This window comes from Urocampus carinirostris, chromosome 9 (assembly GCF_059441175.1).
Source record: "Urocampus carinirostris isolate Australia breed hairy pipefish chromosome 9, RoL_Ucar_1.0, whole genome shotgun sequence".
Lineage (NCBI taxonomy): Eukaryota > Metazoa > Chordata > Actinopteri > Syngnathiformes > Syngnathidae > Urocampus > Urocampus carinirostris.
Window position 1 is genome coordinate 23,169,164 of NC_142357.1, and position 15,363 is coordinate 23,184,526.

General features: G+C 41.9%; 1 protein-coding gene across 4 annotated transcripts in view; it reads right to left on the minus strand.

Annotated features, from left to right (window-relative positions):
• LOC148359621 (glutamate receptor 2) overlaps positions 1-15,363 on the minus strand; it is a 72,245-nt gene that overhangs the window by 34,265 nt on the left and 22,617 nt on the right. For all 4 annotated transcript variants that reach the window (XM_088343280.1, XM_088343279.1, XM_088343282.1 and 1 more), the window contains exon 3: positions 8,952-9,191. In XM_088343280.1, coding sequence (XP_088199406.1) covers positions 8,952-9,191 — 240 coding nt within the window. The remainder of the gene's footprint in view (positions 1-8,951; positions 9,192-15,363) is intronic.

The window sequence follows — 15,363 nt, forward strand, 5'->3', positions numbered from 1 at the left end:
CGACTTGCACCGGAGTATAAGTCCCACCCCGGGCAAAACTATTAAAAAAAAACTGTTTTATAGGCCGGAAAATACAAGAATATACGGCACAGTATTTTCTCGACTTGCACTGGAGTATAAGTCGAACCCCGGGCAAAAATATGAAAAAACTGTGACTTAAAGTCCGGAAAACACAGGAAAATACAATAAATTATTGTCTCGACTTGCACTGGAGTATAAGTCCCACCCCGGGCAAAACTATAAAAAAAACTGTGTTTTATAGGCCGGAAAATACAAGAATATACGGTACAGTATTTTCTCGACTTGCACTGGAGTATAAGTCGAACCCCGGGCAAAAATATGAAAAAACTGTGACTTAAAGTCCGGAAATCACGGGAAAACACGGTATATTATTTTCTCGACGAATATAATTGGTATGGGAAAAAAAATCCAATTCGTTATTTAGGTATTTTAGAAAAACCATTCGAAGACAATCTTTTCATCCTACTTGGATTAGTTTTACAAAAAAAGTAGTCAGTTGTTTTGCTCTGCATAAAACATCAACATATTTCTTTTTAACTCATTTCCGAGCCGCCAGCTGCAAGATGACTAATCGACAGATCCGAGAAAATGTGTGCAAAACGTCTGTAACGGATGTGATGAACGAGTGTTAGAGTGCGTCACAACGGCCAAATCTGCTCTTGCAGTCTTTAAATCATCATTTTGTTTGGCCTTTTCTTCACTTATTCCCCCCCCGCCCATCAAAACACATTCGTTCCACGGATGAGACATTTAATTACGCCTCTTGATCAATGTGACGTTCTCGACGAGTTAGATGTTTAGTGGCTGAATCTGGCCCTTATCGATCCTCGGGTTGCGATTTAATGTAAAAGCCCAGTGTTCGTAATCCTGGCGCGACGGCGGCCCGGTAAAATATCGATCGATTTCAGTTTTTTACGGCCCCGGATAATGATAGGCTCGCTGTTTTATTTGAAAGATCTATTTTTGTCATGATTGCAAAGAGGACACTGTGTTACGGCTGACCCGTGAGCCAAAAACTGTTTCCACTTTAGATGATCTCGTAATAGGGGTTTAAATTTGGTGAAGCAACGTGTTGCTCACTGTCTGGACTCATAATTGCCAAAAAGTTTGTAGACGTGGTTGGTACTAAGCAGAAACTATTGAGGCCGTGGTTTCGACAATTGTCATACTAATTCACTCATTCACTACTAATGACGACTGAAGACATTGAAAATATGTTCAGAATTTAGTGCCATTAAGGGTTTTAAGTCAAAACTCTTTTTTCCATTTTAGCAATTCCAAAAAATGCTTCGTTAGTTCAGTTCATCACATTCATTTCCTCCTTGACTATTTTGCGACCAATGACGACTTAAAACTTTGAAAAACAGTTCTGCAATTAGTGCTGTTGACAACTCTGGACTTGAATCTTCTTTTTTCATGGTAGTAAGTTGAACAGAGGCTTTTGTGGTTACATGCAATAAGTTCATTATTTTAGTATATCCGATTTTCTTTATTAACCCATACACTACTAAAGACGACAAAGGACGTCAAGAATCTGTTCTGTACTTGGTGCCATTGATGGTATTAGACATCAACCCTTGTTAAAAGCAGCTTGCACACCCCGACGGAGCTTTTATCGTTGCCGGCGACTTTAATCAGGCATGCTTAAGGACTGTACTTTACAAATTCATTCTATACGTGGACTGAGCAATTAGGGAAAAAACACTGGACCGTGTGTACAGTACGATCAAACATCTAGTTGGATCCAGCCATCTCTGTCTGTCCCTCACCCCCTCATGCACCCCCCTCCGGAGGAAAACAAAGCCTATGCAACAAACATCTTCTTTGTTCCTTTATCCTCACTGTAAAATGTGGTCCAATTTCGTTGTCACAATATATCCCATTTTTTAACAATGACAATAAAGGTCTATTCTATTCTATTCTATTATTCTATTTTAGTAAGTTGTATAAATGCTTTAGTGTTAAACCCAATATTATTGTTCAGTTAGTTCACGTTATCACATTTATTTCCTCGTGGACTCTTTTGTGACCAATGGCAACTAAAGACGTCGAAACTGAGTTTTGAATGTAATGCCATTAACGGATTTAGACGTCAATTATCCACTCATGTGGGCTGGCTGTGAAGGAACTGAACTGGAAGCAGATGATATAAGTGAAGGTTAATTTTGTGGACAATTGACAAATAGTTTGGCCAATAACTCATTCTTTCCTAATGACAATTTAAAATGTCGAAAATATATTCTGAATTTGGTGCCATTGACGGCTTTTGGCGTCAATCCCAAGTTTTGCCCTTTAGTAGGCTAGTTATAAATCAACTGAGCTGAGAGTCAGTTAATTCGGATCTCTTTTTGTTGACAATTCATCAAATATGTCGTTTACTCAATCTTTAGCAATGACGACTTAAGATCTTCAGTCCACTCCTGTTATCCCAAAAGCATCCACATGAAGCCTAAATATACATCTTCTTGGCCACTAAAGCACATTCAAATAGAAATTAAATATCAAAATACAGTAACATGATAAATAAGATGATATGAACAAAATAAAACCCAATTACATAATGAGCACAGGGCAGCTCGGGAGCACAGTGGTTTGCGCGTGTGCGGCACAGTTCTGAAGTCATGGGATCAAACCTTCCTGTGTGGAGTTTGCACATTCTCCCCGTGCTTGTGTGGGTTTACCCCTGGCACTCCGGTTTCCTCCCACATTCCAAAAACATGCATGTCCGGTTATTAGTCGGTCCTAATTGTCCCTTGGTGAAAATGAGCAAGTGAGTTGTCTGTCTCCTTGTGCCCTGCGACTGACTGGCAACCTGTTCAGGGTGTCCCCTGCCCACTGCCCGAAGATAGCTGGGATAGGCTCCAGCAGCCCCGCGTCCCTACTGAGGAGAAGCGGTGCACAGAATGGATAATGAGCACCATAATGAATGTGCACGTGAGGTTATGGAGGAAGGTCAAGGGGTTGGAGGGATAGGATGCAAGGAAGTGTCACAGAGATCACATACCTGTCTTCTTATCTATTTTCCCCATAATTTAAGTATTTTTCTCGTTTTGGATAGTATACGCCGTAGAACAATTTTTGTACGGGAATTTATTTTTATAAAAACGACCGAGCGAAACTCATCCATTTCGGCTCTAATCTGGATGGCCTATGTCACTGGTAGCACACAATACGCCATACAATGCTCATATTGTTGCGTTATTCTGCATGGTCTTTCTTGCCTTGATTTGTGTGTGTGTGATTGTGTGCGTGCAAGTGTATTTGTATGTGACTTAAAGGCTCCGAAATGACTGAACCATTTTTGTGAAAATGTACACAGTTGTACTTTAGGCCTCTGAGAATGTCTTAAGCCAGTTTTTGTGTCAAGGCACTTCCAATAAATACCACAAAATCAATAAACATCTGCTTTAGTGTATAAGCAGCTCTGGAGATGCATGCGGCCATGAGGCTCTTCGGCACTTCCTAGTGGCTCCCTGGCGCTTTTTCAAAAAAACACGGCCCCAACAACCTCACCCAAGTAGAACGCCCGGCAATACCAAGCAATACCTATTATGCCTCTTACAAGAATGCAGCAAAAGCAGTTAAGACTTCCTAATTAACTCACAACTGTCAAACAACCCCTCCCCCGCACCCCATCCTCACGTCACTTAGCGACCTGCTCACTTCCAGCTCTCCTCCACCTTCCCTCCATCCTTTCCTCTGGCCGCACGCTGGTTGGCATGGGAACTGGCGGATCACACTGACCTAATTAGACAACCGTGTCATGGCGAAATATATGCATTGCGGTCCCCGACAGGGCCCGTCGCGCTAGTACAGTAAGCAGCAGGTTTCATGCGGCACGATTAAATCCGGATTATTATTTTTTCTAATTTGAAGACAGGCACCGGGCTGCGTCGCAGAACCGGATGAGAACGCGAGGGCGGAAGGCATCCGAGGATGACATAAATGCGTAGAGGACGTGCAGGGAAGGAAACGGCAATGCACTGAATCTTTACTAAGCCAACGAGCAAGTCTACAGATACACGTGATGCCTTCAGCGTGTACTCTGCGGACTTCATGCATGCAACATGCGCTACTAGTACGTCTATATAATCTTGTGCATAGTTGAGCGGCCTATAATGGAGGCTTCTGAGAACATCTTGTGACATGGGATCTGATAGTAAAAATATTTTAGGGCTTCTTGCAGTGTGATAACGATGTTTAAATGCACTATTTACAAGCCAGATCACATTTACAGTCTGATATGTTTATAGTTTATAAACAATCAAATTAAAGTGAGAAGACATCAATGGATTTTGAACTTGCAAGGAGAACAGGAGAGCACCCAAAACTGAGATAAGAAATTCCAACCTGCTCTAAAAGCCCTCCCCGGAGTTCTTTCTTTTTGTTAAATCTTCTAGGTTACAAAAGCAGAACCGCGCTAAACAGTGTCAAAGAACAGCAACATGATTGGCTGATGTAAAAAGTGCATAATAGTCAAAACAATAAACAACAGTGAAGAATAGTAGTCAAAACAACAAACTGACATTATATCCAATCTCCTTTGCTAGTGTCCAATATTAAAAGCAGAATACATTTATCACAGTATTATTTATGTTTACATTTTGTGAACACATTATTTGGTTTCCCAATCTACCATGAAATCAATAACAAAATCCTGCTCTACACCTACATGGCTATTCATAACCTTGCCCCTCCCTACCTTTCCGACCTATTTGACACTGCAATGCCATCCCGCACCCACAGATCATCTTCCTCCCTCCATTTCACTATACCCCCTGCCTGCCTCAACTCCATTGGGAGAAGAGCTTTCAGACGCTCTGCCCCCCAGGCTCTGGAACTCATTGCCGCCTGACCTCCGAAATTCTGCGACCCTGTCCACTTTCAAAACCAGATTTAAAATTTACCTCTTCAGACTTGCCTCTTCTTGACCATATGCCGCACACACAGCCCATTTTAACTATAATAAGTTTTATTTGCTATTTATTACTTGCTCGTTTTATTTTTTGTTTATTGTTGTGTCCTACTCATAAGTACAGCAACCTTGGGTGTCCTGAAAGGCGCTTCAAAAATCAAAATATTATTATTATTATTATCAAAGAACTGTATTTAATTACACTTATTAGTGGAAGTACAATGTTGGCAAAAAGATTGACTACTACGTTCAAATGATTTATTTAAATGTAACACAAAAGTGATCAAAGGGACCCCAAAAAAACATGTAATTTTTCCATTTTTTTCCTTCTTTTCTCATCAAAAATGAAAAGATAGTTACATTGTCTTTAAAGCCTATTGTATTGTGTTTTGGAAGACCCTGGCCTGGATTTATTTCATATTTTTGTCAACACAGCCGCTAGCTGTATTAGCAAGTAGATAGTTAGATAGATAAATAGATACTTTATTCATCCCCGTAGGGAAATATATACTTTCAGCAGTCTTTCTTGTTGTTTATTGACGGATTAAGAGGATGCCCACGGGGTGCTTTTTTGTAGTTTAGCCACAGTGGAGTTGATGACTTCACACGCTAGTCCAAAAGTTCGACGTCCCTGCGGCAGATGGAAATCTTTGTGCCCAGGGGTACACCACCTCGTGTTAGCGAGTCCACCTCTTCTCTGCTTCCTGCAGGCTTTTGTGTCCCTGTCTAACAGCGCTGAAGCCTGGTAGCTCCGGATAGCTCCGGGTGGCTCCACGTTAGCGTCCAGGATGCTAGACGTGAGCCACGTTTCTGTAAAACACAGCAAACTGCACTCCCTGTGCGCTTTGAGGTTTTTCACCAGGACAGCCAATTCGTCTGACTTATTTGGTAGAGAGTTCACATTTACCATGATTACGGACCGTACCGAAGACTTATAACGCCGCTAGCCGCTTAGCTAGCACCGGCTCTCCACCCACAATAGGCCCCCTCATCACGCCGGCTCAAGAATTCTTCAGGGCAAGGAGTTGATTCCTCGAATAAACGCATTTTTGTGCGTTAGAACCCATGTCCATAGGATAGAAAGTAATCCAAAGTGTAGTTGTCAAACGGGACGAAAAACACAGAAGATAGAAACAGACAATAAAAACAATAAATCACAAAAAGTGCGAGATAACAGGGAGCTGCTGGAAAGGGTGCCGCTCGCAGCGGCGCCGCTTTGATGAGTAGCATTACTTTGTTTGCTAGCTTTGCTAAAACAGCTAGCATCATCACCATTTTTGCCTTCGTGTCCTATCTATTGGATTATTCTTTAAGGACGTCTAAAAATGTCCCAAATGACGTTTCCTCGGGGCAATAACTTCCCGAGACTTCCTGAGACTCACGATAAACACACCAAGCGAATTCCATGTTTCCGGTGAACCGGAAGCCTCCCGTTTTCAGACGAATTTCAGCGTTATTATCTACATTGTTATCATGATGAGACGTGTGGAGGTCCACAGCTGGGGGGCCCATCACCTCCGCTGCATGTCAGGACTACCCCACACGTCCGTTTGATTTTACATAAAACGAACGCTAACACAAACACACACGTGCAAAGTCAAACACGTGTTGCAGCTGATTGCATGTGACAAGTCCCGTTTCATTAAATACACCTGAGGGGTCCTAATACACAACAACATGGGGGGGACGGAGGGACATAAACACGGAAGACTCGGGGACATTTCTGGCCCTATGAGGACAACATCAACAATGCATATGTTTTAAGTAACATCTTGGGGAAATCTTTGAATTTTCTCAAGTAGGCTCTGAAAAAAACTGATGGTTTGTCAATCTCTTTTGACAAAATACCGTATTTTCCAGACTATGTGGTGCACTGACAAACCCCAAATTGGCCTGAAAATTAAAAGTGTGCCTAACTACAGTGGATAAGTTTTATACGTGCGTTACCACACAATATACTTGTACAATGATTGATCAGTGATCAACCATCGCTGACAAAAATTGCAAAACATTGTATGCAACAGTATAATCGAAACCGGGTCACAGCAATGTGGACACTTGACCACTAAACCACCAGTGATACCAATAACTACGGAAAGGAATTTGATTCTATGATCTCACTACTTTTACTCATGGTGCCAGAAACACTGATTATAGATTATTTTGTTCTGCATTATGACATGTTACAACTGGGGTCTCCAACTTGTTTTAAGCTGATATGCATTTGTAAAATAACAACTTAACTAGTCATTAATATGTTGTTACCATGTTATTATTACAAGGTTGTAATTATTAGAAGTTGAGTTAGAATAGACTGAAAATATCATTTTACTAGAAAATAACAATGGCCCAGCATTAGTGAGCTATTTTCAGGACAAATCCACGGGCACCACAACTGACCGAAGGAGGGCACCCTGGTTTCCATGGGCACCACGTTGGAGACCCCTTCATTAAACATTCTCTACACCTCAGAAAAGGAAAAAAAGAAAATATTTCAACAAAACACTAAACAAGCTCTTTGTTTCTGTAGTGCAGTGGTTAACATTCGCCTAACACGCAAAGGTCCCCTGTTCAAGACCGGGTGAAAACCTGGAGAGTGATGGGTGCCACCAAGCTCTACTTACCCAAGACACACAGGAAATGGTGCCCCTACAACCCTAGTGGTTAAGGGATCCAACCAACCACCCAACTATACATAGTAAACCGGCCTGTTATTGATGACAGGTGAAGAAGTGGAGAGACTATTTAATGCAGAACAAAATGCACTATTCAAATCAGTGTTTCTGGCACCGTAAGTCAAATTTGTGTGATAACGAGATAAAATTGTTTGCCTTTTCGTATGTCATTGGTATCAGTGTTGGTCTAGTGCTGAAGTTTTGGCACTAACAGCGCCTTGGTTTGGGTCCGATTCTTGTTGCATATCATAGTGTGCGATTTTCGTCAGTGACACTTATTGACTAATCATTGCACTAATATAAACCGTAAGAGCCCATAAATACCGGTAGTGCTCGTAAAAGAGACAAAATTTGAGTGATAGAAGCCACCCGGTAACGGCAGCTGCTAAATTCTGCAAACAGGTAGCATATCACACAACCAGGGACACACAGATGAGAGGCAATAAGTGGAAGTTGAGTGAAATGAATGATAATAGACATTCTTTTAACACATTTCTTTTCTTTTCCTTGCTTTTTCGGTTTGACCCAGGACCTTTCTGCACTCCATCGTACGCGACTCGTCTTTCGCGCTGTTCTGCGTTAATTTTCTCATGACAGAAAAGAAAAGAAAAGTGGTGGTGGGCTAAACCTGTCATGATTACTGATACGGGGCACCTGAGTCTGCTCCGTTGGCGCCAACAGCCACGGATGCTGATTGGCTGCTGATCACTTTTTAAACCCCCGTCTTCCTGTCAACGATTGTCAGTTCGTCTGCAAACCTTAGCTACACACAAGGCCAGCTCTTTTTGACTCCTGACTCTATCCTGCCCTGTTTCCCGCCTGATTCCCGGTGCCGAGATCTTTTCTGAACCCGTTTAACGTTTTTGCTCCTCCGTCCCGGCAATCGAACTGTTTTTTTCTCGCTCTCGACACTGCCTTCGCTCGCACGGAAGTGCCACTTCCACGTCACAACCGATCTGCTACCCGTGACCGACAATCACAGGATCATAGGGGCAAGCCCTTTCCTCCTTCTAAATAAAGCTGAGTAAACGAACGCGATTGGGTCCCGTCTCTGTTTCTGGTCCGTGACAAAACCAACCAGATGGTACGATGCTAGGGTTTGCTCTGAATGCGGCCGAATAGCTTATAGAGAGTGAATGCATGCAAGTGACAGATACATTATTTTTGCCATCCAGCCCAAACACAACCTTGACATGAGCCTGCCCTTCGGGAAATCTCCCGATGAGTCACTCCACCATTGAAGGCGTCAATATGGGATAGTGGAGCCCAGCATTATCGGCTTAGCCGACCGCTTCATCCACTCAATCGTCAACATAGTTCAAGAAGGAAAAAGCGCTGACCTCGATCGCTGTCGTACAGGTACGCAAACTTGTCCCACTTGTAGTACTCGATGAGGCTGAGCAGCGGGCCCTTGATGTCGGGCCTCATCTGGATGATGAACTGCTGGTTGCCATCCAGGGGGAAACTCGGCGTGATGAAGGACACGTGCAGCGTGCCGCAAAACGAAGTGATGGTGTTGACTGACTTCTTGTCGTAGAAGCCGAAAATGGCGTAGACGCCCCTGGAGAATTGCGAGCAGACTGTAATAAACAGAAGGGAAGAAGTGTTAGGCTTTAATTTACGTCCGTGAAGGCGGTTTAAAAATGGATTAGCACATCGGTGGACTTTGTGTGCTCATGAAGAGTTACGCTGAGAAAGTCAATGAAAGTAACTTGAATCTCACCATGTTTACCTGCTCATCTGACTCAAATGTAAATGATTGCTTCCATTTTAGGGTGGGGAAACTCAGGGTTCGTACGGATGCTTGAAATCCTTCAAAATGCTTGGGTTGTAATTTAGTGTGGGGCTGCAAATAACGATTGATTTTATAATCAATGAATTATTTATTTTAATTCGTCGATTTAAAAAAAACATTTTTAATTTCCTCTTCTATTCAAACATTGTTTGCAAAACACAACATCAATCCATCCATCCGTCCATCCATTATCTGCACTGCTTATCCTCAGTAGGGCCGCGGGGGTGCTGGAGCCCATCCCAGCAATCAACGGGTAGTGGGCAGGGGACACCCTGAACTGATAGCCAGCTAGGCGCAGGGCACATAGAGACGACAACTCACTCGCTCATTCACACATAGGGGCAATTTGAAACACCCAATTAACCTGACATGCATGTTTTTGGAATGTGGGAGGAAACCGGAGTGCCCGGAGGAAACCCACGCAAGCACGGGGAGAACATGCAAACTCCACACAGGAAGGTTCGATCTCATGACCTCAGAACTACCGTGCCGCCCTACAACACAACATAATATTCCTTAAATATAAAACAATAAACAAAAAATAAATACAAATGTATGCTGTACCCCTGCAAATATTTCATACCACCTTATCCAAAGATCATACAACATTAGGATTTATTATACAAAACCAAAATGAACAATGAGCACAAAATTTGATTTTATGTTTAGAAAAATTTTATCTTCCAAAAAAATAACAAAAATGTAAAAACACTTTTTAAAACGTCGTCAACAAATTTGTTTTTTGGGGTTAAATATTTGAATATGGACAACCCCAATTTGCAAACAATATATATTATGCTCATATATCGTTATTATATTTATTATATAGTTATTTTCTGATTTTTGTCTCTGTATTTCTGCAGCACTTTCTGTTCACTTGAAAATGTGCAATATTCAATAAAAACAATCTAAAAAATAATTTTTATTTGAATTGATTGGATGTTCTTAGTGGCTCATAAATCACGCGACACAACAAATCAATGAGGAACGCTTTTAATAATCAATTTAAATCGATCATATTGATTCATTGTTGCGGTCCTAATGTAGTTAAGGTTTGAAAAGAGCTTAAAATTTGGGTGAAGAGCTTATAAATGGGTGAAATTGTTGCCATGTTTCTTGGCAGTGTGACTCTGAAAAAGAAAAATGCCGACACACCTGCTCAGGTGGCTTAGGTTTTCCATTGCATTTCTTCTTCCCTCATGATTAATGGCAGCTTGCATTAGTTTGTACGGTTTTAACATGTGAAGCATCCTTGCGCCTACGCATCGCGCCCAAGAGGACAGGTACATCAGGCTAAAAAGCCGTTTCAATAAACGATGGCTAGAAAACGGAAAATACAAACTATGGCTTGAATGTGGAACAAATCCACGCACAGCATGTTGCAAAGTAATGAAAAAAAAAGATCCAACTCTTTACAATGGGAGTCAGCGCTCTCTAGTCATATGAAAGGTACTTTACGGAGTTTAACTAATAACTTACTGGACGATACATTTTTTTGCTAATCATTTGCTGCGTCCTACACCTAAATATGGCAATATGAAATGATAAAATGTTTATTAGTGCAAGGATTACGTATGAAATATGGACATTCATTATGGGACCTGTAAAAAAATTAAGGTAGAGTTTCCCCTCAGTAATTTTCTTCTTTGAATGGTACTTGGGAAATTGGAAAATTGACTTCGAAAGTCCTGAAAAGTAATTGAATTTGGCCATGAACCCTGGAAACTGTAAATTGGTTTACCTTAATGATATTTACTCAAAATTTTACCCAAAAACAAACAATAATGTTCCAAAAAAGCAATATTTTCAAACACTGAAGACAAATTTGTACATGTCCTCTTCATATTTGTAGAACTGTATCAAAATCCAAAATGATTAATTACAAAATGTGACCTGGCGATCAGTGTTGAGACTAACTCTAGTAGAGGGGGGTAGTAACAAGGTACCGTATTTTCCGCACTATAAGGCGCACCTAAAAGCCTTTATTTTTTTCAAACGCTGACCATGCGCCTTATAATACAGTGCGCCTTATATATGGATCAATATTAAGTCGCAAAGTCTTGCAACTAAGGCAAGCAGCCGCCGACTCGATTTTCCCCCGAAGGCGAAGTCGTCCGCGGTGTATGCTGGGATTTATATACCGGCGTTTCATTTCCTAACCAATGTGTCAATCATCATTTTAATCAGTCACTATTGGCTAAAGTTATTCGGAGGTAAAGGGGCGGATCCTTTATATCATTTACAGGCTCGCATTGGCTAAAGGGGCAAAACAAAGCCTGCAATTGGCCGAAAAAGATGTGTCAATCATCAGTTGAATCGATCACTATTGGCTAAAGTTATTCGGAGGTAAAGGGGGCGGATCCTTTTTATCATTTACAGGCTCGCATTGGCTAAAGGGGCGAAACAAAGCCTGCAATTGGCCGAAAAAGATGAATGTGAATCACAGGTTGGGTTGCACTACGGCATAGAGAAAACATGTTTTACTATTCTGTATTCGTAAATATTTTACTCTCCTGGATTACTACACTCACGGTATTAAGAAGACCACAGTTACATGAAGGCTGCAAGATAACTTAGGTGAGCTATGCGGATTTATATTTTTGGAGCTCTCTGCCCTTTACCGATCTAGCCACGGGCCCATCCATCTGGCCCATCAAGACTCACTCTCATTTCATCAGTCCATAAAACCTTAGAAAAATCCGTCTTGAGATTTTTCTTGGCCCAGTCTTGACGTTTCAGCTTGTGTGTCTTGTTCAGTGGTGGTCGTTTTTCAGCCTTTCTTACCTTGGCCATGTCTCTGAGTATTGCACACCTTGTGCTTTTGGGCACTCCAGTGATGTTGCAGCTCTGAAATATGGCAAAACTGGTGGCAAGTGGCATCTTGGCAGCTGTACGCTTGACTTTTCTCAGTTCACGGGCAGTTATTTTGCGCCTTGGTTTTTCTACACGCTTCTTGCGACCCTGTTGACTATTTTGAATGTAACGCTTGATTGTTCGATGATCACGCTTCAGAAGCTTGGCAATTTTAAGAGTGCTGCATCCCTCTGCAAGATATCTCACTATTTTTGACTTTTCAGAGCCTGTCAAGTCCCTCTTCTGACCCATTTTGCCAAAGGAAAGGAAGTTGCCTAATAATTATGCACACCTGATATAGGGTGTTGATGTCATTAGACCACACCCCTTCTCATTACAGAGATGCACATCACCTGATATGCTTAATTGGTAGTAGGCTTTCGAGCCTATACAGCTTGGAGTAAGACAACATGCATAAAGAGGATGATGTGGTCAAAATACTAATTTGCCTAATAATTCTGCACTCCCTGTATGCTAGTTTTTAAGACAAATCTCTCCTCTTATTGATGTTGAGTAAAAATACAGTAATATGTAGCTTACATTTTCAGTTGCAGGAAGTTCTTCCCATTACAATCGACCACTGGGAAACGCTACCTTAATTTTTTGCATGGCCCATTGTCATGATTTGCTTTTTGCCCTCGCCTGTGCTCATTTGGCTCCAGCTGCTGCTCGTTTCCTGGTTGGTTCCTCTCCTATTTAAACTCAGTACTCTCATTCACTCCTGGTCGGTCCATCAGCAAACCTCTGCACTTGCAAGGCAAGTATTTTTTTACTCTGGCTCCCGTTTTATTCCCGACATGTCCTGTATCCTGATTCTGTTTCCTGTATCAATCTCTGATCCAAGCTCCGTTCTCCAGTCCCAGCTACCCGTAATCTGATTCTGTTTCCTGCATCCATCCCCGATTCAAGCTCCATTCTCCTGTCCGGGCTACCTGCATCCTGATTCTGTTTCCTGTAACGATCCCCGATCCAAGCTCCGTTCTCCTGTCCCAGCTACCCGTATCCTGAATCTGTTTCCTGTATCGATCCCCGATCCAAGATCCGTTCTCCTGTCCCAGCTACCCGTATCCTGATTCTGTTTCCTGTTCCGATCCCTGACCCAAGCTCTGTCTCCTGTCCCAGCTACCCGTATCCTGATTCTGTTTCCTGTATCGATCTCTTAATAAAACGATCGATCGTGACAGCCCATAATAAATGTCCATAATTCCTACGTAATCCTTGCATTAATACACGTTTCATAGTGCCCTGTTAAAGTGTAGAAGGCACCTGTCCTAATGGGTGCCATGCAAACTAATACCAGCTGCAGTTAATCACTAGGCAAGAAGAAATGCAACGGCAAAGCAAAGCCACTAGAGAGCAGCGTCGGCATCATTTAAAGCAAATTTACAAGCTCCTTACCTCAAATTTAAGCACTTTTAAGTACTTTCTAATGAATTACATATTTTTCCATTTCCATATGCGATTTTAAGCTTGCATTTGCATGTATGATTTTTTATAAATATATTAGTTTTTCAGACAAATCTCTCTTCTTATAGATGTTAAGAAAAAAAATAAAATAATATGTAGCTTATATTTTTAGTTGCAGGAAGTTCTTCCCATTACAATTGACCACCGGTAAACGCCGCCTTAATTTTTTTTCATGGCCCATAAAAAATAACTGCTACGTAATCCGAGCATTTCTACACATTTCATAGTGCCCTGTTTGGGCGCCACCAGTATGGGGCGATGATGTTTTTTGTGTAATGCCATACAAACTAATACCAGCTGCAGTTAATCAAGAGGGAAGAAGAAATGCAACGGCAAAGCGAGGCTACCAGAGAGCAGCGTCTGAGTCAAACAAAATACATTTTAAAGCTCGTTACCCCAAATTCAAGCACTGTACAATCATAAACAACACAGCATTAAAACACAAGCGTTTTCAAGGATTTCAAGCACCTTTACGAACCCCCTTAATATTAGCAAGTAACCTTTGCGGCTTTGCTTGATGCAGCATGTAATCAGCATTTTCATTCCTATGATTTGCGCCACTTCCTCCATTCTGTTGACTTGGCACATATCGAGCCGCTGTATAATTCACGAGCCGTGCCCCGGCACCATCGCCAAAGTGCGGCATCTAACATTCATTATGCAGCGAGCGCCGGCGAGTCGTCCGACGCCGCTTTTGTCGCGGTGAGCGTGCGGGAAGGCGAATCCAGCCGTCCCCAGTTAGCCAGGCGTTGTCTCAAGCGTAATCCCCCGAGGGTCAGCAAATTAGCTCGTGCGCTTCCCATCGATTGCATGTCGCTTCATCAGCTTTATTGACCTTGCGCTACCGTAATTAATGTAATGATGAGTTTCTTTTCCCGCAATATCACAGGGATGACTTGCTGACATGGGCAGCCGGAGCATATTAAGAGGAGATAGAAGGCAAACCGGGGGAGGTACCCCAAATCACCCCAAGGCTGAAACCACCATCTTCCGAAGCATTTGCATTTCCCTAAATCTGCATCGTTACGTGAATTCAAGAGTCGAAATTACCACAAGATTTCTCAAATATTCAGTTGTGCATTCTAAACCCCAAGAGTCACCATGTTGAAATAAAAAATAATTAAACTTTAAAGTATGACTGTCGGGAAATGGCATTTCCTCCCTCGAGGGAGCCAACCTGGGGGGACTGGCTGGAGAGGGACCCACCTGCACCTATTTACTTGCCACACCTGCACCTTTCAAAACCAAAATTGTTTTTAACGCATGGATTTCGTGCAAAATTCTACAGACACGAAACAATATGTAAGGTTTTCGGAGATATTAGAAGAAAATTCAGATCAAAAAAATGGAAAATTTGCACATAAAACAATATTGATGGTTGACGATGTTTTTTTTTTCATATTTGAAGATGCAAATCCTTTACAATTTATGTAAAATATAACACATTTTCCCTCTACTATTATTTGGTAGGACTGTTTTCATCATCAATGTGTACTTTCAACAGTTAATGTGGCCCCAAACCCTCTGCAATATGTGAAAATCCGCAAAGTAACCCCCACATTTTGACATGCGTTTTGCCAGCCGCCGTTTGCAGCAATAGTTAATCAGTGATGGATCATAGCCGCACAGGCGCAGTT